At 41.5% G+C, this 26017-nt stretch overlaps 2 protein-coding genes across 3 annotated transcripts; one reads left to right on the top strand and one right to left on the bottom strand.

Annotated features, from left to right (window-relative positions):
• The first annotated feature begins 1334 nt into the window (after nucleotides 1-1334).
• dlx4b (distal-less homeobox 4b) lies at nucleotides 1335-5150 on the top strand. 2 transcript variants are annotated; one of them, XM_029527779.1, is made up of 3 exons: nucleotides 1335-1980; nucleotides 2790-2983; nucleotides 4528-5150. In XM_029527779.1, the coding sequence occupies exons 1-3, from the start codon at nucleotides 1650-1652 to the stop codon at nucleotides 4780-4782; spliced, it is 780 nt and encodes a 259-aa protein (XP_029383639.1). In that variant the 5' UTR covers nucleotides 1335-1649; the 3' UTR covers nucleotides 4783-5150. The 2 variants fall into 2 exon arrangements, with proteins under 2 accessions (XP_029383639.1, XP_029383638.1); XM_029527778.1 differs by having other exon boundaries at nucleotides 1339-1974.
• A 5054-nt stretch (nucleotides 5151-10204) lies between these two features.
• Nucleotides 10205-12831, bottom strand: dlx3b (distal-less homeobox 3b). The gene is made up of 3 exons (XM_029527638.1): nucleotides 12295-12831; nucleotides 11437-11621; nucleotides 10205-11151 (listed from the first exon to the last, which is right to left on the bottom strand). Exons 1-3 carry the CDS (start codon nucleotides 12635-12637, stop codon nucleotides 10837-10839), a joined length of 843 nt encoding a protein of 280 aa, XP_029383498.1. The 5' UTR covers nucleotides 12638-12831; the 3' UTR covers nucleotides 10205-10836.
• Between the last annotated feature and the right edge of the window lie 13186 nt (nucleotides 12832-26017).

Raw genomic sequence — 26017 nt, 5'->3', positions numbered from 1 at the left:
CTGCTTGAGGGTGAGTCAATAAGGGCTGAAATACAGAGACAGGGTTGCTCTTTGAGCCTGTGGTCACAATTTTCTCCCCACTCCCACTATATCCACATGCACCTTGTGAGTTTTGCTGACTCGGCAGTCTGCACCACAATCCTAGGTTTGTCTTTCCCTTATTTCATAAACCCTGACATTTAGTCAGAGAGAATATGAGTGACATGTGGGCGAGTATTTTTGTTCCATATAAAACTGAAATCAACCATCCTTTTTTGGTTATCAGATCATGAAAATATTTATGTTCATTCATTTTTAGTGTAATGACATAAATCATACAAACACACTGTACTTGTATTCAAGCCTTTATTTAACTACTTTCTAAATTATATGTTTGAATTTACATATTCTGTCGCACTGGCGCCTAATTTTTAATCAAGGCGACAGTACATCAGTTACCCCGTAATTTGGATAATTTATATGTCGAAACGAGGAATACGTTTTGAATGAGCAGTGAAATATGCAGTCATCCTTCATAGAACAAGCCTGAGTCACCATGTTTGCTGCAGGGTCTGTCGATGGGATGATAAATACGTTTTTTAAACTTGATAAATAGCGGACCAATTCTTAAACGTGTCTTTTGATTTTTCTAAAAGAAATTAGAAATTTTGTAAGGCCCGCGAAACAAAAATAATAACTAAGTAGAAAAAAAAATCTAAGTTATAAACCGTCATCATATGTCGTCACGAAGATTTTGAGGTCAGAGTGCGCTCACAAACTCTTGACAGTGGGACTCAAATCTCATCAGCAGGATGCAGGATTTCTAGAAAACTTGGAGAATTGTTACACCATAAAAGCTATTGTCAAAACAAAAGAATCATTTATCTATTTCTTTGGATACAATTAGACGCATAAGCTCGATAAACGAAACTGTCAAATTCATTTACCAGATGATATTAAGCCAGTGGGCCTTACTTATTTTGGGGCTTCACATACTCTCGCATTACTGATTCAATTAGTTCCTTTATATCATAAAACCATAAAAGAGCATTATGTACATTTTTCCACTGGTCTAGTTGTCGCCTCTTGCTTTTTCAGACTCAAACTAAATTAGGCTAGAACAAGTGACGCTTTTATTTTGAAGATAATTGCTGTTATTCTATCTGTTATTCCGTTTTCTGAAGCAGGTCCTCTTTAGCACATTACTGGCGTCACGGTGTTAAAAAACAAACGGATCTCATCGCCACCTATGAGCCAGATCCGGATTTGAATATCTATGGAAGGAGGTCCCTCCTGGCTGCAGAGCCGCATCCTGTAATATATGTTAATGAAGTTAATGGTGGAGCTCCAGTGACAGCCGGCTGCTGAAGACCAATCACAGAGCTCGCAGATGGAACTCAGTGTGTTTGAGGCTCTGCAGGCAAGAGGTGTTTGAAGAACCATGTCAGCTCCTCCAGTGATGTAAAGAAGGATCCGGCTCGCTTTTATCCGATTTTCACCTCCTGTACAGCTGTGAACATGCGCACTGTGACTGATGGCTGCGGGAAACGCCGTTTCTGCAACTATGCGTTGGACTTAAGTGTGGATTTGTTCCAAGTTTTCCTCGCTGCCGGACAAGACTCATGAACCCCTCTTCAGAGCGACGGGTTTATGGACTCGCCTAATAGTTAATGATGTCTATGGGTTTCATGCCTGACAGTCTGAATGCCTCAGATCCCTCCAAATCGGCCTTTCTAGAATTTGGCCACGGACATCCGGCACACCAGCAGCACTCCCCCGGACTCTCCCACATTTACCCCGTCCATGGCTTGCACGCTGCCGGGCATTCCCAGCACGAAAGTCCTTTTCCTGGCAGCGCGTCCTATGGCCGCTCTCTGGGCTACGCCTACCCCGGCGCAGTGAACACTCATCCCCCGTCTGCATACATGTCCTACCAGCACAGCAATCACTGCAGCAACAGCAGCAGTCTGGCCCACAGCAGATTAGAGCAGACAGGTATGTGTGAGCAAGTCAAACCGAGTTGGACAGATTTTTTTTTTTTTAAATGGCTATAAAATTGGGATTTGCCATCAACTTTAAACGAAATTACGCACGGGGCGCTGCAATTTCCCTGATATGTTCCTGCTGATAAAAACGGCTCACTTCAGGGTTTGGGCAAGTTCGCATATCCAAGAAATGTACTGTTTTAGACTGAAAGTTTAATAAAGGTATGAACATCAGAGGTCCAAATAAGACCTATTCAGATGCCCCCTCTTTACCACTCCTGTTATAAAACGGTGACAGACGGTGCCATTACTTTTATTGACCATAATTTTCTGTGGGTACGTTCAATTATACTCCATGCGACCCAAGTCTACCTCAGGAACTCTGTTTTACCCTCATTGTTAGCGCACATTAAGAAATGTCCCTCTTTTTGGGGTGTGGGAATATGTTGTGTTAGTGCAGAGTGAAGGCACCGTGTGTTGATTATAACAGAATGAAGTCACTAACATGTAGAGCCTGACTAAGATGATTGTAATTCAATCAAGCCATACCCACGGATATAACAATACTTTAATACGATAGTAAAATATAAATGCAAAGAATTTTTGGCTCCCAGGCCTTGAGAGTGTTGTTAAGACCCAGAGGGTTAAAGTGTGTCAGCTCACTATACTATAAAACCATACAATTCATCAGCGTGTTTGAGATGCGGCTTATTCTTTATTTCTTCATGCTTCAATCTATTTAAAAGTCTGTTTAACTATCACATCTGTAACATCTGCCTAAGCAAGTCATAACTGATAACTCTTTTCCTGCTCAAACTAAACCAGATCGCGAGAAGTCAACGGTGATTGAGAGCACGGATATTCGCCTAAATGGCAAGGGGAAGAAGATCCGGAAGCCTCGGACCATCTACTCCAGTCTGCAGCTGCAGGCCCTGCACCAGCGCTTCCAGCAGACCCAGTACTTGGCTTTACCGGAGCGGGCAGACCTGGCAGCCAAACTGGGGCTCACCCAGACTCAGGTGGGCCTTCTACCTCCCCCTGCACCTCTGAGGGATACAGCGCATGTGTGGGCTGCAGAATCGACTTTTTTATCCATTAACAACAATAACAATAATGATAATATCAATAAAGCGGGTATTGGGGAAATATTTCAGCACATAAAAATATCCGGCCTGTAATATTTAGCATTTTTTTTTTTTTGGCTTATCACGCATTATCAAAGTTTCATTATCTAAGCCAATAATTAATCTAATTTAAAGCACCTGAAGCAAAAGAGGATGTTTTTGAAAAGAGGTTACTGAAGAGGAAACCTCCTGTTTACGGTTCTCTAATGGATCACTGCGTATCTGCGGATCAAATGAAAAACCCAATGTGATTTGTAACTCAATCCTTTAATACATGCCTTATTTACCGTACTTAATTTCGTGGCTATATTTCTTTTGTCAGCCGTAGCCCTTGAAGTGTTTCCTGTAGGTGAAACATGCCCATGATTTCATTTTTTTTTTAATTATTACTGAGCTGTAAAATTAGGGGCAGTCAATTGTTTTGAATAACAGTTAGTGAGAAAATATTACTGGTTTAATGTATTTAAACTAATTTTAGTGCATTTGATTTTATTTTCTTGTATTTCAATTTTACTTTTTACGTATTTATTCATTTTGCTGTTTTGTCTTTTTCTTTTGCATTTGCTCGAGTTAAAATTTGTGTAAAAACGTTTGCGCAAACATTACTTCCATGCGGTCACACACACGCACACTAATTGTTTAAAATGTTGGCATATTGAAATGAGCAGTTTGGGCATAATTTTGGTTTCATGTGTTTGAGCAGGTGCACGTGCTATTTTCAAATGGGACAAATCTCCTCCCATCCTCTACCTCTCTCTCTCCATGCAGGAAGAGGACTCGGTTGTCTGGCTTAAGTTTACAGTTTCGAAATAAGAGATAAACAAAAGAACGTGCTCTGTCATCCGAGCTGTATTCTGCATATTTTTCTTAATCCCACGGCTATTATCTGGTCTTTGGTGTTGCTGTTGCTCAGATGTTTAGAGAGCGACTCGTCTGGCTCTTTGATTCTTTTATGAATATTCACATCATTGTTCTCGTGTCAAAAATAGACATTTTGTTCTGAATCAGCAGAAAATGCAGTGACCCACCGCCGCGCTTCTCGAGGCTGGTTTTATTCCACCATCCCTCTCCAGTCTCGGCTTGTTGCTATCACAATCATGCATCACTGAACTCATAAAACAACAATAATAAGAGCTCACTTTTAATAGATTGCTAGAATCAGTCAGCCATGAGGCTGCATGGATAACAATAAGCCAATTACAGGCCTGAAATCTGCAGCAGCAACATGGAAAAGATGAGAGTTATGTGGAGTTTTCTCTTTTTATTTATTTATTTATTTTTTAATTCCTCGCAATATTCACTTCAGGCCAATTTCGAAAAGGGTGCGGAGTTTAACTGGGGAAAATATGCTCATAAAAAGCCCTTCACGGTATTATTTCCTTTGTGTAGCTGGTGATTGTTGACCGCACTGACAATTATGTGTATTTTCTCTCTTTTAGGTGAAAATATGGTTTCAGAATAAGCGCTCCAAGTATAAAAAGATCATGAAGCATGGCAGCGGATCAGAGGGAGAACATCTCCACAGCACCAGCTCCATCTCCCCCTGCTCGCCCGGGCTGCCTCAGCTCTGGGAGGTCTCCATGGCCAACAAAGGGGGCTCCATGCACCCAAACAATTACATGAACAGCTTTGGTCACTGGTATCCAAACCACCACCCTCATCAGGACGCGATGCCCAGGCCTCAGATGATGTGAGCGGATTGTATTTTCCATTGTGTGTCCGAGAAGAGCACCGCAATGAGGCCGCTGTGCACCCCCCCCCCCCAGGTCTCCCTCTATCAGAGCTGAACTGCGTTTAAATGTGTGTCTTATATTCACTGTATTGTGTGCGCGTTTGGAATTATAATTTCACTGCAAGAAACCAGCAGGCATCAAATGCTTTTCTAAAAAAACAAAAACAAACAAACCAACAACAACAACAACAACAACACATTCATTATTAAGTCGCTGCAACTTTTGCTGCTCGACCTCATCTCACTGACGTGGATTTAGTGTGTGCTGTTTACTAAGAGACTCTGGATAAAGGAACTTTAAAAAAAAAACAAAAAAAAAAAAAAAAACACCTTGTGTCAATGGGTCTGTTTTCTTAGTGCTAGAGTTTCAGTTCCTTGAGTCAATGCCAAATGCCATCAACGTAGATCACGTTAATTGCTATTGAAGAGATGTGATTAATTTGTTGTGCTACAAGTTTGTTTAGGTAGCCTTTTCCCGTGACATGTTTTCACTATATCTAATATTTTCAAAGCGAGATAAGTCAATTCAAGTCAGTTTTTTTTTCATCCACGTGTTTGCCACTTGAAGATAACTGAGTTACAACTGAAGGAAACTACTTTAAAGGAAGTGGAGAGGCAAAGGGAAGAGGGATGTCACTTTTACGCTGAGTTACTGGATTCACTTTGAGTCTCATTCTAAATGTGAAAAAGTCAGAATTTCAACTGGTTTTTAATATTATTATTATTGTTATTATTCACAAATGGCATTTCAAATATCTCGCCTGCATTTAATGTTTCTGAAAGTAAAGAAAAATAATAAGGAGGATAGCAGCAAGCCAACATTGCAATATTTGCCTTTTTCTCCACTGAGCTCAATCTGGCCTTTGTCATAATGAAATGACAAACGGCTGTGCCATGTCGCCCATAAACGGCGTCTGATTTATAGTCACTTGCACTGATTTGCACATTCTGACGCTTTCCCTGTTTAAACACAGAAAATTAGTTATTTATGTCTTTGCAAACACTTCGCTGCAGCCTGGGCCGATGCTCTTGATTAAATGGAGGGCTGAGCTCTGATTAATGATGCTGAATGGTGCTTTAAAGAATCATCCAACTGCTTCTCTTTATCTATTTTTTCATTCATCAGCCTGCAGTCTTCAATGTCTGGCAAACATTAGGTCTGATGTCATGCTGGGGGGATTAGAAAAATAACCAAAGATATATTCTCTTCTAAGGTTACAGAGAATCTCATCTATGAAAACATACTAAAGTATATTTCCATTGCAGGTGTAGGTTTGCACGTGTGATGTCATTTAAATATTCATTATGTTCAAGGATTTTGATGCCACATGCAACCACAAAATCTGTAAATTCTCTGAGTTTTAATATGCCTTTTTTCTCAGTGATGTCACTGAACAACTGTTATTTTTAAGGATACACACAAAGTCGTGCCTTCATGTATTTGTATTCAGATCTAAAATGCCAAATTATTGTCTCCATTCAAGCAGCTATTTCCAGCATATGACAAGAGCCCTGTCTTACCTTAGCCAGCTTTGTACGGGAGGTTTTTCAGCTTGTCGAGGTGTTTCCCCAAAGAACAAAGCCTTCCTGGAGCCCTGTGTTTTCTCCCCTCCAAGCTGATTTTCTCACACAACGACAGGCATTGTGCTACATTAACATCTCCTTCTTTATATATACACACACCCTTGTGCCCTTATCCCTCTCTCCTGATGATTATGTGCCTGGTTAAACATGCAGACCAGAGGAAGAAGAAGAGGCAAGCACCGATGAACCAAGTGACGGGGCATCAGGGAAAATTATAGGCAATTTCACATCTCCAGATTAGAATAATGGCTCGAGGAGTTGGACAGACAAGAGTGGGACCTTTCAAATGTGTGTGTGGGGGGGCAATTATCATGCAAGCAGATTGAAGGGAAAGTGAAAAGGCTCCTCGACTAACAGACAAGCAGAGAGGGGGGGACGGAAGGCCGGGAGCTGGGTTGAAGGCTAATGATAAAGGCAAAGTCTGACTGTATCAAAGCTGTAGATGCTGAGGTTATCAGATACGATGTGTCTGATGGGCTTTAATTGTAGGATAGCAACAATGGAGGAAATAGCTTGTTATTAAATCCCTGTTGCTTTCAATGGACCTATTGCAAAGCAGGTCTCTGGGGTGATTATTGTTATTAACTTGAGTGATCTGACATCTCGGGTAATTGTGAGCAACATCCTTGTTAGAGAGTGAGTGCATGATTTGGTTGCGTTTGAAGGAAAGGCTTGACTTCGTTTTGGGTCTGATACACACAAATACACGTGCACATGCACATGCACACGCATGCGCGCGCACACACACAGGAGGGATTAAAAGATGGAATACAATTTGGCAGGCAGAATGGCATGGAGACACACTGAGACAAGACTGAAAACACGGGATTTAAGTAGGCCAGATACACCCAACACACATGCAAAAAATTGAGGGGTAAAGCAGGAATTACAAATTCTTTTCATTAATTTTCAACTGTGTTAGAGCAATTTACAATTTGTCTTGTTCTTGAAAACAATTTATTGAGGGTGAATTGTCAGTTTCCCGGTCAAGGTGAGCACATGGCACTGCGGCCCGGAGTTGAGCCCTCACCACTGGGAAGGCTTTATCAGCATGTGATGACTGGCTGCAAAGCATCAGCACACAGCTCAGCCCAGCACAGCCCAGCCAGGCCATGGCCGAAGGTCAGCAAAGGTTCACAGGCGGGTCCACAGCTGTCAAAGATGCCTTTCCCCCTTCATTTCATCCCAGTTTACAGCAAAATGGACACAGTGAGTGATCTTAATGCAACTGAGGACTCGGCCTGGGCCAGGGCTAAGTGTCAGACAGCTGCTGAGGTCTTTCCATGGATGCATTTCAGTTCCCGACCTCCATCTCAACCCATATCGCTGCACCCCAGAGACAAGTGCTGACACCACACTGTTTGACTGTTGCGATGGGGTGGGAGGGGGGTGGTAAGGGCTTATGGGGGGCCCTGGCACTGGCTCTATATAGGCTGCTGTGATGCTGTGCCATGCAGAGATCACATTCGAGTTCAGTAGTTCACCTCCACCTCCGTGGCTACTTACACTTGTTAATGCTCAAGGGATGATATATATGGACATGCCTGACAGCCTACACACACAAGTGCAGCCTGTTGCAAACACACGTTTGTCTTCGGCACAAATGTTAGCCCTGACAGCCACAGCCCAGGGCCACACATGCTGAGGGACTTACCAAAGGGAGGGAACATGTACTCTTGATGAGATTTCATTGATATTAAGATGCAATATAGTACTCATGCCGCTTCTGTCAAATCAGCACAGTGCACTGACATGCTGAGTGATGCTACAGACAACTGGTATTGAGTTCAGGGAAATAAACCAGAGGAAAGACATTAGGGAAACAAAACGAGAAGCTAGGACTTATTTTCTTTTTTGATGATGATTGAATGAGTGAAGCTTGGCAGAAAGAAAAATTTCAAATGAAACATGTTTATTTTTAGCAATAAAAAATAACTGAAATCTTAATTCAATAGCCTTGGCCTTCTAAATATGTTTTCAAGTTTTCAGCTAAATGATTTGTTAACTTGCACTCATAAATAAAAAAAAAAATAACAATTTGTATAACAATAAATAAACTAATAACAATTATGTGCAAATATAAACTGAACAGTATTTATTGCAGGACATGAAACCCCCAAAGCTACAGGTTAAGTCACATTTACACTGCACCTGATTTGTCCTCATATTTAAAATAACTCAGACACTAAATCAGCTAAATAAATTTCAGGCTATTTTAGATGTAAAAATATTAGTCCAGAGAAATTATTTTTTAATTATATTTAATAAATATATTTTTCACTCTCATGCATGTGCTTTTCCTCTAAAAGAATGTTGCATGCAAATTTTATTATTCGGATCCAGAATTGTACTTCATTGTAATTCTCCTTAAAATTTGATTTTGAAAAGATACATTTATCCTATCATATTTTATATTTTAGGGAAAGTTTCCCATGTAAGATAAATAATGTCGGTGGTAGAAATGCTTTTGCACATGAAGCAGGGTGCTGCAGGGCACCTTCGTGCATACCAAAACTGCTGGAAAAGGTTCTAAAACCTCCGGTGCAACGCGTGTACTTTCTCCCCGTCCATAACGGCGCCTTGTTGGTCCAAGTGGATAAGATCTCCACAGTGGAATTTTTTGTTTTATTTATTTGCTAATGTATTTATAGTGCAGTATATTTAATGATGGGTGACATATTGTCCGCTGTCCGTAGGCAGTAGTCTGTTGTGTCTCCGTGTCTCTGTCATAACAGTCATTATCGGAGGTGCTGTCATGTTTGTCCTGCATCTCCCAGCTAATTGATATCAGTGTTTTCTCCAGGTTTTGCGCCACAGTCGCTCCTGTGATAATGCCATATTGCCTTGGAAGAGCAGTAGCTTAAATTCGCAGAAATAAATGAGTAGAAAAGAAAAAAAGAGTGCGTTTACAACGCGTATTGTGCAACTTCTGTTAAAATGTGCGTCATCAAATGAATCAGCGGAACCTGCTTTTCAAGCGCGGTGGCTTTTGTAACTCTTCGCCATATGCACCGGAGTGGAAGTGAGGCGAAGCACCGCATGCACACAATAGGTTTGTGTTTTCTTTTACCTTTAATATTTGGCAAAGTTTCTATCCATCCTGCGTGTGCGTGTGCGCGTGCGTGCCCGTGCGTTAAATCCCCTACTGTCTGCTTCGGCCCCACCCACCTCCACCACCCCCCCCATTTGTGCAACGTGCTGAATTCTCTCTTGTGATCCGGCCGCAGAATTGTAATAAAACCGAGTGACTCCAACATGTCTGCATGTGTGTCGCCTCCTACTGCAGCGCTTTGCACGCACCTCCCGTGTCTCCATCAAGGGCATAAAGTGGAGCAGCTCACCTTTGGGTCGGAGCACTGAGAGATTTTAAAATATGTTGAAAAGAAATCTCGGAAGAGACAAACTTAAAAATAGCAAAATCTAGTGTTTGCACATGAATGCAGCTTCTTGAATTCATTCTCTCTCACTCTGATACAAGGTTGGTAGGATCAAGGTTGATGAGCAATTCTTAAAACCTGCATGTGCGCACCTAATTATTTCATTATTATTACTACAACAAAGTAACATTTTCTATATTCATTTATTATTAGTTATAAATGAAGCTGCTTCCAATGCAAGCAAGTATTTGGATTTATGGTGATTTTAGATTTAGGCTATTAATTCCTTCTTTCCTGCCTGTATGTTTAGAATAATCTCCCGTATTTTAAAATACACACTACATAAAATTGTCAGTATAGTTTGTCAGGCCCAAAAGTGCAGCGGAACAACAGGCCGTTCAGAAAATCGCAACACACACAACATGCAATTAACACCTTTATTCAATTGACAAGAAGAACAAGGGGACTAATTACATGAATATAAAAATGGTTTTAGGAGCACATCAGTGCAGCCGTTCCGTTTCAAACAAATATGATCATAGTGGTTCTGCATATAAACACATATTTACAGCCTTCAAGGTTTTGTACAAATCAATATAAATATGACCTGAGTTTTCTTTTCTTTTCTCTTTTTTTACGCGCTCTACAAACCCGCATGCATGATTGGATGGATCAACTGCACAGTCTAGTTTTGTCAGTATTCGGGTTGTGGTCAGACTAGTTGTTTAAAAAAAAACAAACTTTGCATATTCATTTACAAAAGACGGTAAAGAACTACAACAGAAGCGATAAATAATTTAAAAACAACAAAAACCACGCCAAATGTCCGTTAAATATGCTGCCACAAGTGATCGGAAATCCCTTATGTGCTTTGTGAATGGAAAACCCAGTTCTGAAACACTCTTGGTCATCCATAAAAACCGCAAGCAATGTTTCACTTCAGGCCATCTCCTGGTCCAATGGACCTTTGCTCCGCAGAGTCATTGTGGAGAAACCTCGTTTGGAAAAAAACAACAACAAAAAAGTATGGAGGGATAAATCTGCTCGAGTCATTGTCAATAAACAGCTCCCACGCTTTGCTGCGGGACTGGGTGGTGCACGGTGCCCGGGTGCTGTAGGTGTGATCCCTGCTGGTACCAGTGGTTGTTATATTCCTCCAGGTATGGCGGCGACGAGCTGTGAGTCGGTTGCGGGACCTGAGGTCTGCTGATAGGGGTGCTCTGCGGGGTGCTGTTCTCCCAGACCGCGGGGGAGGGAGGGGAGTTGCAGGCCATGGAGTCGCTGGCGTTGGGACTGTGCTCCAGGGGGACCTCACCGTTTTTGTACAGCTTCTTGAACTTGGACCTCCGGTTCTGGAACCAGATCTTGACCTGATAGGAGACGGAGAAAATGCAAAGATCAATAATGTTACTTTTAAATAAATAAATAAAATAACGGTTTTCTTGGGACAAAAATGTTACAGAATTTCATTTGGGCAAATGGAGCATTTGTTTCTTTTAACTGTATCACACCCGAGAGACTCTTCTGGTTTATACATCAGTGCGTAATTGCACAATCTCATGCCAAATTTGATTTCGACATCGGGTAGTCTGGACTCCAGTGACATAAAAATGATTGATTGATGGGAAGGTGCTGCAACAGCTCGGGCATCTTACCTGTGTCTGAGTAAGGCCGAGCTGGGCCGCCAGCTCCGCTCTCTCGGGCAGAGCCAAGTACTGCGCCTTCTGGAAGCGCCTCTGCAGAGCTGCCAGCTGGTAGCTCGAGTAAATCGTCCTCGGCTTGCGGATCTTTTTCGGCTTTCCATTAACCATCCGGACCTCAGGTTCTGGCTCTTCTTTCACTACAAAATGCAACAAAAGTGATTAAACAACACTAAAAATTTCAATGAGATTTTTTTTAATGAGTGAGATAAATTAAAATGGGGCTCGCCTTTACAGAATATTTGTAAATCCCGAGAATGCCGAATTTCTATTTAACGTAGAAAATATTGCTGCTACGTTTAACGTAAAATTACAAACCAAAAGTCAAAACCAACTCTCTTATTTAGTCTAATGTTTGGCCTGCCAGTAGTAAGGTTCAAATGGACGGACTTCATATTATTAGCTTTAATCAGACCATAATTGTTTTATGGCCAGCTGTTAATGGCTGGCTCATTCCCACACTGGCTGTTTAAAACATGGCATTGACACCAGACGGTGAACTGCAGCTGAACGAATTTTACTATTTTCACCTGGAGATACACAACAAATCATATATCCTGTCAGGTAAACGTCATTCTGGCTTTGTATAGTAACTTAAAGTGTGCGATCGGATTTCACGTCATTGAATTTTCACGCTTTGTGTTTTCCAAACTCTTAAGAAAAAAATATTTAAACAAAATACAAATATCCTGAGTTCTGTTTTCTCCAAATCGGATCTTAGGCCCGCATGTTTGTCGATCTGAGCGCACAGATAACTCGATGCAAACCGCAAGAGAGGCGATCAGGGTAAAATAACAACATCTCAACATTTACCTGAGCTGGGAGGCGAAGCCTGCAGGTGATCTCTGTTGTAATGTCCGTACTGTCTGTAGCCGTTCGTGTAGGGGTATTCAGATTTGGTGGCGTAAGCTCCCGCGGCTCCCATTCCGTTCAGATTAAACTGATGATGATAAGAGTTCATGGGCTGTCCGTACGGTTGGTTCTGATAATATTCGTGGTGGCCGTGGGCCGTCTGTGCGCTGTAGTAGCCCATGTCCGTCACCGACGACTCGGGCAGAGTAGGAGAATCCTTGGAGTTCGGGTGGCAGCTCATAGATCCCGGTAAGTCAGTTAAAATACTCGCGATCTTCTTCTCATAAGTCTGGCCGCCGCTCATTGTGAAATCAGCCCTCCAGAGTAAACAAAGTCCGCCGGTGGGCTCTCTGCTTCAGGAGTGCGCAGAGCAATAATAATAACAACAACAACAATAATAATAATAAAAAGTCGCAAGGAAGAAATGGAGTGTGCGCGCTCTTCAAACGCACGGCTCTGGAGAGCTTATAGTCCACTGAAAGTCTCCCAGCTGCAGAAACTCGGTTGTGGCATAGCTCAGCCCTTGTGACACAGAGTTATAGAGAGCGGGGCTGGATGCTGCCTTCCCATTGGTTCCACTCCCCCCCCGGCCCCCCGCGCTCCAGGCGAAGTCTTGGTGAAACCCAGCCTTCAGCCAAGAACGCCTGTGCACGAATACCTCCGGTTTTTTTCACTTATGATTTGCATTTACCTGTCTACTGGTTAAGCATGAAGCTCCTCCAGGACACTCAGTCCAATAAATAATAATAAAAAAACACCTCAAGGTTCAGGTTGTCCTCAAACCAACTGCAACTTTTTACCGGCATCATGGCAGCGAGATGTTCCAACACAATTGAGGCCCGAAGCCTTTTCCAAAGCTCGGTCCTCCAGCCAGAGCGGCTCCTTAATGTTTTTATGCAATGTTTTCTTAACAGTGCCTAGAGTTCACACTGTATTCAGCCCATTGAAAGGCTGCCAGCCAGACTCCCACAGACTCCCATTGTCATTCAAAGTTGCTGGCGGACAGTGAACTTTACGTGAAAGAGATGGAATAGATAGGAAAAGGGGGCTCGTTCAACTGATAATGCCTGTGGGTAAAATTCCTCCACACGGCCCGTGTTGTGTGTGCGTGTCTGTACGTATGACTACATAAATGCAAATTCAGGCTACATTGTTCAGAAGATTATTCTCCAGGTCTAATTCCTTGTAGGCGTTAATCGAGTCCAAGTATGGTTCATTTGATTAGCTGTAATTTAAATTAATATATATATGATGAAAAATATATTTTGTATTTTTTTTATTAAGTCAATCAGAGAAACATTGATTATTTACTTAAAATAAATAAGAACATTTATATTTTGTCATTTGTTCCTGCAGCGTCTGCTGTCGGGTGAAAGCACGGTGCACAGCGCCCCCTGCTGCATCCACTCCTAAATGTGTCTATAATTGCGCCCTTGGAAAATAGACAAATGAATAAGTAAACAGTCGGACATGTGCAAACTGCTGCAGACTGTGTCCGCTGTCAAATTTACGTCCTTCATAGAGAACAATCTGAGGACTGTGACTGTCGGTGCTGATGTAAAGACATGCATTTCATCTGCAGCACTTCTTGCCTGATGAGCTTGCGCCATCTTTTGGTTCAGGTTTGTATCACAGGATCAGGCCGGATCACGATCAAGACACAAGAAATGAAATGAGCAAAGAAGACCTATATAACAGGAATTGAAGCCACCACAACAGAGCAAGGTTTCCTTATCTGATTTCTCAGTATGTCAAATCTGAATCTGTCATAAAAAAATATTACACCTCAGTTGTGTCAATTTCAGTCAAATAAATATTTGCAGACAGCTTGAATGTGTCCCAATTAATTGATTTTATCTGTTCAAATTGATAAATGTCAATAATAAATGAAAACGTAATAGCATAACATATACACAGAGGTCTGTTCTCAGGGAAAATATGTGCTCTTCGTTTCCTTCTCCACCATCAGGTGGCGCTAACATACAAGGTTGAACTGTACGGTTTGACAAATGAGGAAAATATTTTCACTTGAAAGAGACTGTGCAAGCATCCAATAGCTTCAAACTCTGCAAATGAGTCTGCAAAGAAGATCTGTAGATTATATGACACTAGTCAGATGAGGAAATAGCATCATGATCACGGACAAATGAGAAGATGTATGGAAAAAAAACAAAAACCCAACAACAACAACAAGAAGTACAACAAAGTACAAATCTGTTCAAAAGCATCAAGCTTCTGTAGTATTACTAAACAACCAGTGGATGGCGCAAATATCTTTAAAGTCAATGTTTTGGTGTTAGTTTGAAATTACTCATGACACATACAGATAAGAAAAAAAAGTGAAAATATAATCTTAGTCCAGCACGGTTTCGTGCCTAATGTCAGTCTGATGTTGTTGCTCTGTAAATGGATATCTGTTTAAAACTGGTTGAAACCCCCCCCCCATGTAACATGTGATTCAGGCTCAAACACTCTGCAATTCTCAAGCTGCTAACCCCCCCCCCACCTCCAAAAAAAAAAAAAAAAAAAACATAACATGACGACACAGCATTAGAGGATATGTTTGTGGGTAAAAGTGGACCAGCTGGCGCAGCTCCAACACAGGACAAGAGTTCAGACCTTACACAATGAAACCCCAGCAATTACCGGCTAACTAGGTCTGATCCCTGCCAAGGTAAAAAAAACTAAACAAAAAAAAAACCTTTTTGAACTGTACGTTACAAATTAAACCATTCTTCTTTAGCAAAAGTAATTTTCTCCCCATTTTAAGCTTTTCAAATCTTTTCAGGAGTCATCAGTGTAATAAAGGGAGCCCCTTTAGGGTAAAAAGAGCAACACTAATGGTGGTGACCCTCAGACATAAAGTATGTGGGAGAATCAGAGACATACCATTCTAGCAATTTTCTCAGGACCTTGACAGGACGACAGTGGCTGTAGTTATCAAAAACTTTCACTTCAAGAATGTTATGCACCTCTGTTCTGTATCTCTCTTTGCAGCTCTTCTCTGGTTTTTTAATTTTAAAATACCAGCTTCAGCATTCCTGTTTGAATCAATTCTCCTTCAGACTTAGCAGTGTTATGAAGCTCTCAAGACAAACACTGCAAGTTTTGCTTGTTTGTGATCTAGTGAGGACTTTCTGAGAGAAAGAAGGAAAAGCAAATTCCATGCAGAAGTGGTTTGCACATGCCCATTAGTGCAAGACAAAGGAAACATGCAGACAGGAAATGGATACGCCGACTACCTACTGCTCCATGTAAAGTGCGAGGACTTATAGCTATAAGGCTCTACGCACATAAACAAGTCAAAAGAAATCTGCATGAGTGCAGCAATGTGCACACGCCTACACTGCAGAGGATGTTTAGGCTTTAATTATGAAGAACAGTGGCACCACAAAAACAAAGTCCATGCATTGCTTCCTACACCCACGCAACCATCAACGCAATTTCATCTCCCTTTGAAAAGTTCAAGGCAGGCGGCTGTTCCTCGAGATAATGAAGCATTACTGGCTGGTCAGCACTGATCTGATTGAATGGTGGACTCACTCTGGGAGTCAGGCCACTCTCATGAGTGGGAGATCAGAAGTCTATTAACTGCTAACTCTCTCTTTCTCCTACACTCCCTCCCTCTTCTTCGGTCCTGATTATAGATAAAAAGAGAAAATGGCATTGAGTCAAGGACTTTGAGCCATCAGTTTAACATAGATGTGTGCGTGTTTGTTCAGACCGGAAGAAAAATTAGCTGCTTTTTCCTTTTACTCCTCTTTCATGAGTAAATGCTCGTCTCCTCCAAATGTTTCCAGGCACAGCATCTCTGGAAAGGCTACAGAATGCATTATCTAAACAGTCTCAATGTGTGCAGAATAATTTCTCAAAATGAAATTCAAGGCCATCAGAAAACTGAAACTGGCCAACACTTCCCTGCTCCCATCCCATCAAACTAAAAATACTAAACTCATCTGGGACTTTTCTGGAACCAATGATTTCTACAGCCTCCCAGAGGTGCTGTTAGTTGGCTCAGCTACACGGAATCGAGGCCCCTCTGTTCTCAAGCTGCTTCACCACTGGACAGACAGCAGTGCAAAGGGGGCATGTGTGCAAGTTGTATATTGAAAAGCCTCAGGGAAAAGAGACCAGGTAAGACCAGGGTAATGTACTCCCAGGGATTCCCAACTGCCAAAGGAGTCAAAAAATCTAATGGAAAACACATGTGGCCAGATGTTTAAAGGCACAACCTTTACCCCAAGCATATATTCACACAGATACGCACAAACGTGTGCAAAACACCTTCTGAAGCTCAGTGTTCTCCCACAGAGCAGCTTCCACCCACATTAGCTCTTCTGTGAGCTCATACAAAGAAAATGTTCACCACTGTTGCCCATCTGCTGTTAAATGACTTGTCTCTCTGCAGTCACACTCGGCAGTTAACACACTCCCTGCACTACTTCTCTTACAGTCTGCTATATTCACAGGACAGCTAATCTCACCATCTGTCTAACTATCTTTTGTTTTTAGCCCCACATCTGAAACCAACACTCACTTTACACATCTCTCACAAACACACACCCATAATAATTAAGGAAATATACTAATTATGAAAAACCTTGAATGAATAAATAGCTCACAAAGTCTGCTAAAAGTTGTATGTAAACTTATTAATATTATAAGTGTCTCAGACATGATGCTTCACTATCAAACGCATTTCATTTCCTGTTACAATTTTATATGGGATGGGATATTATGAAACAGAAACCTATATTTCATAAAAATGTCATTAAATCTCCTTCTTGATGTGCCCGCTGTTGTGCATATAGTTAAATGTTAAATTAGTATAGTTTATTTGTATTATTTAATTTGACTAGGGATGTAAAGGCCTCTGACCACAGCGGACTGTACTAATTGAGTAGTTCACCCAGAGCCAGACACAATGAGCCAGACAATGGCAGCCTGAACACCATCACAAAGACGCAGCTGATCTCATGAAAACATGACACATTTTCAGAAAAATGAAAACTTCTTGTGTCATTCCTACCTATTGTATAATGTTTTACACACATGGCCCTCCCTCTGACATATCCCTCTCCTGTGGAATTTAACACTCCTCTATCCATCTGTCAATGGGCCCTCTCCATCTTTTCTCTTCAGCTGGCACCAATACCGGGCACCCCACAAGTGTCCTCGTTCCAGCAGCCCCAGCCTTGCTGAGAATGGATCTACTCTCTGGTTTAACTCGGCCAAGAGGGGATGAGAGCGGCCTGCAGGCACGACTGTTCAGGGAGTGATCAAAAGAACGAGAGGCTTCTTTGATTACCGTCTCTTTGTTTGCCCTCCACTCAAATTTTTCATTGACTGAGGCCGCTCTCTGAGTGGGCTGAAGGCCAAGGCAGTGATTTGTTTTCTGAATTATTAGTATTTGAGCTCCAGATAAATTCTAAACATCACATTATCAAATGATGCTCCTTTGAATTATAATGTTTGCAAATGTCTCCCACGTTGCTGATTCCCCACTATCCCCCAGTTCACAGCGACCATTCACCCCTTTGTTGTCCATCTCTTTATGGGGCTTATCTTTGAAGAGTGAATATGTAGCCTTGGTAACAGATAGACTCTCCTTGAGTCTTCTAGGTTGAGATGCCCTCTCCCAGGATTCTCACAGGAAACTCCACCCTAATCCTAGCATATTATGGAAATGCAAGTAGGACTTGAAACTGCTTCCTTCTATCTACTGATTATCTGCAGGCAGACAATCAAATACTTCCAGGAGTCTCTATCAAAGCATGTCCCTCACTTTGCCTTTAAGGCTACAGCAAAACATTAGACATAAAAAGCTACTTGTGAAAAAAAGCATGGGCTTGCCAGATAAATAAAGTTTGCACAATCCAATCTTCATTCTGCACATCAAAAAGCAATAAACTTCCATATTTCAATGAGCATGTTAAAATTAAATATCCACTAAACTTTTTAAAATCTGCACCATCAATTATAAAATTGTAAATTCAAATGGCACCTGACATCGAGAACATTTGAGTCAGTGTGTGTCATAAAGCAAATTGGTCAGAAAAATGTAAAATGCTCAGAATAATTGTACTTCAATGGCTTAGACTGGGAACCTTTTGTAGAGAAAAAAATCTCAGAAAGGTCTTGAGTAAGATATGCACCTAGTTATTTGGTGGGCTTGTTAACACTGTGCAGAAAGCTGTCATTTTTTCTCGGCATGCCTGAGCACAGCAGATGTGGGGCGTTCCCACTCTGCCCACTCTTTCCTCCTCAGCTTACACAAAAACTCATGCTTTCTCATCGCCATCCTATAAACCTCACAATCATCCCAATTAAATTACATATGGCACAGTGAGTCAATCGGGTTTTTAAGTCAGGTTAAAACAAAGCATGTCAGCGTACAGCTGCTCTAATCCACCTGACCGTGAGTAAGCTTCTGTATAAATATCTGGCCTCAGGTGGTGAGCAGCCTTTTTCCAACTCCACTCCCTCGTCTCCTTTGCAGGTTCCTGTACTGGATTTGGCATCCTCAGGGAAGTGATGACAACATGAAGTCTGGTCCAGGAAACAAGGGATATACACAAGGAGCATCACAGCTGAGAGCAGTGATTATTAGCCAGGGGTCCTGAAACCTCAAGTGTTATTTTGCCAGTTGCCTGAGGTAAAACTGTATATCCATGTATTAGGTCAATGGAAAGGCCAGTTGGATTTTTTGTTGAGCATCCATGAAAACTACTAGTAATAGTTTCAGGTAATCAGTATGTATTTGAAATTGTTAACTGGAATGGATTTAAATTTTACTAAACAATCTGGGAATGGTGAAAGTATGCAAAATCAGTAGATAGATAACTAATAATAGCAGTGATCAGGGAGCACATGGGCTTTGACAGGGTTGTCTGGGGGTAGTCTTACAAAGACAAAAGGGGGATCCATGCTAATATATTTAAATATCCTCTCACACTGTGACTGGTGTACATGTGTTTTTAAGTTTAATTGTATTACTGGCCTGGAACATAAACAAATGTTATGCAAACTACAACTATTTACATATTATGTTTTATGATTTCTGTCAAATAGGAGACACCTAAAAATTAATGCAGATGACGCTTACAGGTAGGGGTTGTGCTCAGACAATAGACAAGATTGTCATCAGGTGGCTTAAAACCAGGCCATTTAAAAGAGCATAACACAAAACCTCCACACAACATACAGGGATAACAAAAACTTAATGCATAAGGTTAAAGCACCAGTTTTAGGGATGTTGGGAGTGTTAAGTGGTCCAAGAGAGAAGCAGCGCTGAGAAACACCAGTTTAGAAAATCTTTCATTGCATATGATTGATCAATTTATCATTACACAGATTCAAACAAAGCTTTGGCTTTGAGCACATCTTTATCGTGATAGGGGCTACCTCAGGTGTTATACTTGAAGACCACTACCACCCACAGTGTTGTAGGCCACAGTGTGAAGGACAGTGGCCCCCCTACCCCAGACCGGCCTCTCTGTGTTTGGTTTGCTGCTGTGTCCCCCCAGTGTCCCTCCCTAATGAATGGCCATTTAATGATCTGAGAGAAGCCATTCAATCGAGTGGAAAATGTGCTGGTCTGTAGAGTACAGCTCCACTTATCGTCGGAAACAAAGGGCACAGCTTTGTATTCTCTCACACACACACACACACTCACACTCACACTCACACACGAGAGGGATAAGGTGGACTCATGCACCAGCTTGAGAGGGAGCTTAACACACACAGCATGTATGGCCCAGGTAGTTTGTTCACATGCTTCAACACAAATCCCTCACAAATGAGAGCCGTAGCAGGACCGATATCTACACAGAATTCTGGATGAAAGGTGATATGTACCAAAAAGTATATAAAAAGTATATATGTGTGTACAGATCACATTTCAGCTACTAGCTATCATCATCATGACAAATGGTGGTAACGCAGCATATATGTATCCTGCTGTGGCGGCAAGTTCACCACCTACAGACACAGACCTGTATGTTTATTAGCATTACAGCTATTTCACCACCAATAAAAACTGAACCCTGTGCCAATCTAAACATGTTCACCACAAACAGACAATCACCACTGGTTCAGCTTTTAAGAAACCAACACGTGTGTCCCATTAAAAAAAAAAATCCTTTTATGTTCCAAAATATCATATAAGCCTAAGCATAAACAAAGTGGCACCATGTGGTTACTCAGGATTGACTGCAAACAGTCGATCAAAAGACAGGAAAAGAAATCCCCAGTGTTTACAGGAGGTCTGAGGGAAGACCACTGAGACTTGCAGGGGTCGGGCGAGCAGACGGCCAATATGCTGTGCAGACAGGAAGGAGGCTTATAAGGAACATTGTAAATCATAGCAACTCACTTTACCACAGGAGGGAAGACGAGCAACGTGGGAGTGAGCTAGTGTTGTTTGCTGGTCAGATTTACTGCAGTTACCCTCCAGATTGTGTCATTATTCAACAACCTGTCCATGAGATTACATTAGGCTCAGTCCAAGCACCATGCATCAGATTTACTGCCCCATATATTTACCTATTATTCACAGTGAGGAATAGCAAGGTTGTTAGCAATTGGATTAAGTGACGATAGATGGGAATATAATTTTCAGTCTGTCAACAATGGAATATTACATTTCTAAGACAATATTACTTATCCTGCCATAATATTTAAACTTCAGTATTAACTACAATGTAGTGCAGTCGCATGTGTTTTCTTTCTCTGATGTGTGAACATAAACAGCAATGGAAATCTTTCTGAAAGAACGTCCCAGAGACTGATAAGTGCCCCACACTGCAGACAAGTGATAGAGTGGGCTTCACAAGGTTGTTGGGCATCAAATTCTAAGTTAATGTGTCCCAGGAGATGAGGGGAAAATCCTGAGTAAGGTGAAATGCTCTTGTGACCTTTTCAATCTTATGCAGCACCCAATCACAATAACTAGCGTAGTCTGATGGAAAAACTCAATGGGAGTCCTGTTATGACTGAGTTCAGACTAAAGGTCAGACTGGTGTTGTTCCAACAGCCCTTTAATCGACCAGTTCTTTAGAGTTCAACGTTTTATAACTGAAATAATGTGTACATAACAAAGCTGCACTGGATGAAAAGTTTTTAATTTCTTGTTTTAGTAATTTCTTCTCTATAGCTTTTGGTTGAGAAGCTTATTCCCACTGTTATCAGTCCTCTGGGCATGTAGCCAGATCAAACCCAGCCTCCCTTCTAACATGTCTTTCTTTACCTATGACTCCTCTGCATTGAATTGTTCATTTCAACAAAAGTGTCTCTATGGGCAAAGTAAGGAATGCTGCACAGAGGAACTCCCTTTTTAATGATTAAACGCTCAAAGTGCACCATTGAACAGCAAGTATTTCAATGTAATTTTTCCTATTAGTACAGACTACATAGAGGGGAAAAGGTGTTGAGGAATGAATGACCTGACTGGCATTTTCTTAGTGTCAAAACAGACTCCAAGCTATTCACTTGAGGCTGAACCACAGCATTTGACCAAAACAGCTCACTATTAGAGACAAAGTCCTAGCAGCTTTGATATTTATTTTGGTATTTATTTAATGAAAATCTCCCAGCCTCTTTAACATTTGACATTTTCAGAGATACCTATGTTTCCTTTTTTGCCAAGACTTCAACAAAAGCCCAACACCACTGTCTATGCTGCAGTGAGCAGTCACCTAGCTTAGCATAAAGACTGGGAACAGCTAGTCTGGCTCTGTGCAAAGTTAAGTTATTTAACAAAAAGCAGCTTCTCCGATATTATGTCTGCCGGTTCCATTTAAACTTAGTCTGGCATATAAGCCTTTGTAAAATATAAATTTTTGAAAAATTTTACATACGAGACAAATGATACAACATTGTACCTGGTGATTTTAAAAGATACTCAGGATCTAAGTTAGTTATCCTCAGACATAACTGAGGACTGTTTCAAGTCTTTCTGATAAGCTAAGCAACCTAGCAGGAGGCTGTTGCTTCATATTTGGTGTAGAGATATGACTGACATAAATTTTCTAGTCTAACTGTTGGAAAGAGGTCAAATAAAAATTTCAAAAATGTCAAAACTAAAACAGATGATAAAGCTCATTGTCGTGTCTGGAGAATACTGTTTATTACATGAATTTGTGCAACAGCTGTTTTGTTTTCACCACACACTGACCCTGCCCAACTGTCTCCCATGTCTGCACAAAAGCCACGCTGAAAAACAGGTGCCACTGGACAGTGGGAGAGTGTTCAGAGTCACGCCTTCCACCTAAGGCTATACATTCCTGCTCTTAAGCATGAACTATAGACCTGAAGAACAGGAAGACCCTGTGTGGCTTCCTGTTATACACACAGACACACAACAGACACTCAAAGTGTACATGCATGCATGGATGCTGCCATACAGCCCTCGTGCATAGATGAACAAACTGAACATTTGCAAATATATTTGCGCACACACACCCACCCACACCCACCCACGCGCACACACAAACACACACACACACTATGTCTATACTATACACATGTATGCGAACACTGAAAACAAATGCTCAGCAGACTATGGAAGTCATAAACCTGAGACTTAGCACAGAGGGGTATCATATAACATCACACCAGTTGTTGTATCGCACGAACATACGTCATCCAATCCTGTTATATAGCTGCATATTACACATTAGTGTGTGTTTCTATGGTAAATTGGGGTTTCAGCGGACAGATACTGAGTAGATCTTGTTTTATTCTTGTTAAAGGTCATCTGAGCCCAGCAAGAGCCTTGGCCAGAGTTTAAACAGACCACACTGTCTTCTTCCACAGATGCTACCACCACTCACAGCATACTGGCTTCATAGCAACTCACAGCTCCATGGAAACGGCCCGCTCTGTCGTAGCTGTGCAGCAAGGCTCGGCGTGAGAGCGTGCTGTTTTTCAAATTCAACCAATGTTCTGCTCTGTATGTTAAGTTCAACTAATGTGGATTAATATTCATGGAAATTCAATATCTCAATATTTTCAGGCCTGGTTTATTTTCATACCAAAAAAGGCCATACTGTGCTGTTCTAATATGGACCGCTTCACCCTTTTCCAACCTACTGAAGATTTCACTGTAAGTTTAGTGTAATGTGACTATTATGGGCCCTACTCATGCTCTACTTTTTTCACAACGTTCTACAATTGCATGCCCTTGCCTTTTATCACAATTCACATCAGTAAGTGCACATAGTATCCCACTCAATCCTTCCCATCAGCCCTCGGCTCTGTTTCAAAGGAAGCCTTGAGAGGACGCTGTGGAGCAATAAGTGACAAACCACAACACAGCAGGAACGTTGAGAAGGGACATGCTATAATTATGTAAGATTAAACTGCTCAATTAAAAGGTGGATATTAAAAGACAAGGAAAATCCTTGGAATAATGAAAAAGGGGAGGGGTGGCTTTGGTGAGACAAAAAAAAAAAAAAAAAAAACACAAAACAGGAAACTAGGATGGATAGAAATTGTAAAGTATATTACATGTGTGTTGTGTGGGCTGAAGCTAAAAGGATACAGAACAGAGAGGACTCAGGGGGCAGCAGAAATACATTCAGGTCTTTGTCCCATCACTCAATTCGGCTGGTATTGGTTTACAGTTGGGTCAGGGGGATACACATCGAAAGGCCAGAACTGGAACTTCTATTCTCCTCTGTAACCCTGGACAGGGACTGAATGTGAACTATGCTCCTGTGCCAAAAGTTATCAGATACAGATGCTTGTACTTTCCCATTGCTCTGCAGAGGGAGTAAAAATATGGAGCAACACAGCACAGTGTTTTACGGTGCAATTAAACCTTTTAGAAGTGTGTATCTTTTACTGAAAATCCAGAAGAACACAGTTTGTCAGTATCATCTCTCACCTTTCAGGAGTTTAGTTCTTAATGGGTGGGTCTAGGACCTAGAGGGTTTGAGGATCGGGTGCTCTCCAGCCTTTTACGTAAAATGCATGAGAACCAGTCCCACAGAGGGAAATAAGAGGGGAGGTCAAATTGCTTGTCTATTGTGGTTTGGTTGCTTTAAATTCCTCTCTGCTAATATTTCTCAAGACATTTGCCAAGTGTCGAGTTAGGGAGGTCGAGATGGGTCGTACAATCACATGTATCTGTTCAGTGTCAGTGCTGAGCCAGATGCATGGCTTGATAAGACTACAAGATGTTGACACTGTATACATCGGCATGTTGTGTGCTCACCTTTAAGCTGACAACTATTTACTGCCACAATAATACGTAATTGCAAACAAAGGTTTAAACATGAGTTGAGAGGCACAGTCCAGAGTCATTAAAACATCCTCATGGAAGATTTGTCTTGGGGTACAGTCTTCAAAATGTTGTTGCTGTTTCGCAACATATACTTTTTGTTTCCTAAAATTAATAAGATCTGTTCAATCAATAGCACAATAAAAACACTCAAGAAGATGTGCCTACGGTTATCAATCTTTTCAAATGCAGAAGAAAGCACAAAGAAGGCATTTGCAGCTAATCTGACTACCTTTCCCTATTGGGCATTATTTCAGTTGAGATGGAAAGAAAAGATGCAGAATGGGATCTCAACAGATCAATTAGGGGAGGTCAAAGATGCCAGATTTTAACCAGGGGTGGACATGAGGAAAGAGCACACTTTGAGTGTGGAGATACAAGAAAACAGGGAGCAGAGGAAGCTGCTGTCAGTCACTCAATACAAAGGGGGTTTCAAAGAAAGACAGAAATAAACTGAGAAAGCTGCAAAATGGGGGGGGGGGGGGGGGGGGGGGGTCACAGAAAGGAAGGGATACTTTTAGAAACTTAGGCCTCTTCCATGAACTCTCTAAGGGGATTAAGGATTTAATGAACTGCCTATTGGAAGCCAAAGTTTGGTGATGGATCAAGGGGGGTTGGCTGTCACAAGAGTGCTCATGTGAGGTTGGGCCATGTGTCTATTAGTGTGCTTGGAAGACTTTCATCATAAAGCCTGACTCACATAATATAGTCCCGCCTATGTAAAATATCCTGCCCTGAGGTAACTCAATTAAAACGGGGATTACTGAGTTGGAAAAAAAATCTCTCCAAGCCTTTCATTGAAGATGCAAAAAGTCTAATTAATAGAAACTTCTAGAACTGATTTTGCTGGTCAAACAGAAACAGGCCAATAAAAAGGTAATTAATAAGAAGTTCAATTAATCATCAACAAATCACAAATTCACAGACAAACAAAACAAAAAAATCTAATGCTGAACTTAAATGCCATTTAGTAAAGAATAATGTATTATCACCTACAACAAACTATATAAAACTGTAAGAGTATGATACCCAGGCAGTGCTTACTGATGCTGTTGTTGGTGGCCTTTAAATACACAAGCCAATTAATTTCTTCAGTCCCTGCACAAAAAGCCCTAGCATCGCCACTCTTCTTACTTCATGCTGGGGTTAGAGATCAGTTATTTCTAGTCTTTTCCTCTGAGAAATGCTTTGGAACTTGTTGCCTTTATTTCAGAGGCTCAACAGGTGGAAAATGTGTCCAATGTGTGTCCAAATGGGTTAGGGTTAGTGCACTTGTTTCAGATGGGTGTGGAGGGCAGAGAGGAAGGAAGGGAGGGCAGCAGGGGGAGGCAGACACCAACACCTTGGCAGTGACGCTCTGTGCGCGGAAGGGGACAGCCGCCTCTCAATGGGCAGGTCTCC

The sequence above is a fragment of the Echeneis naucrates genome, chromosome 19 (genome assembly GCF_900963305.1).
Source record: "Echeneis naucrates chromosome 19, fEcheNa1.1, whole genome shotgun sequence".
Taxonomy (NCBI): Eukaryota; Metazoa; Chordata; class Actinopteri; order Carangiformes; family Echeneidae; genus Echeneis; species Echeneis naucrates.
The sequence above is the reverse complement of the archived record's forward strand: the minus strand, read 5'-3'. Positions and strand labels throughout refer to the sequence as shown.

Excerpts from the sequence above, each read along its gene's own strand:
- dlx4b (XM_029527779.1), top strand. The coding sequence starts at position 1,650 with ATGATGTCTATGGGTTTCATGCCTGACAGTCTGAATGCCTCAGATCCC. Across the intron at positions 1,981-2,789 it reads ATTAGAGCAGACAGGTATGT|ATCGCGAGAAGTCAACGGTG; the intron begins GTGAGCAAGTCA and ends AAACTAAACCAG. Across the intron at positions 2,984-4,527 it reads TGGGGCTCACCCAGACTCAG|GTGAAAATATGGTTTCAGAA; the intron begins GTGGGCCTTCTA and ends TCTCTCTTTTAG.
- dlx3b (XM_029527638.1), bottom strand. The coding sequence starts at position 12,637 with ATGAGCGGCGGCCAGACTTATGAGAAGAAGATCGCGAGTATTTTAACT. Across the intron at positions 11,622-12,294 it reads GGCTTCGCCTCCCAGCTCAG|TGAAAGAAGAGCCAGAACCT; the intron begins GTAAATGTTGAG and ends TGCATTTTGTAG. Across the intron at positions 11,152-11,436 it reads TCGGCCTTACTCAGACACAG|GTCAAGATCTGGTTCCAGAA; the intron begins GTAAGATGCCCG and ends GTCTCCTATCAG.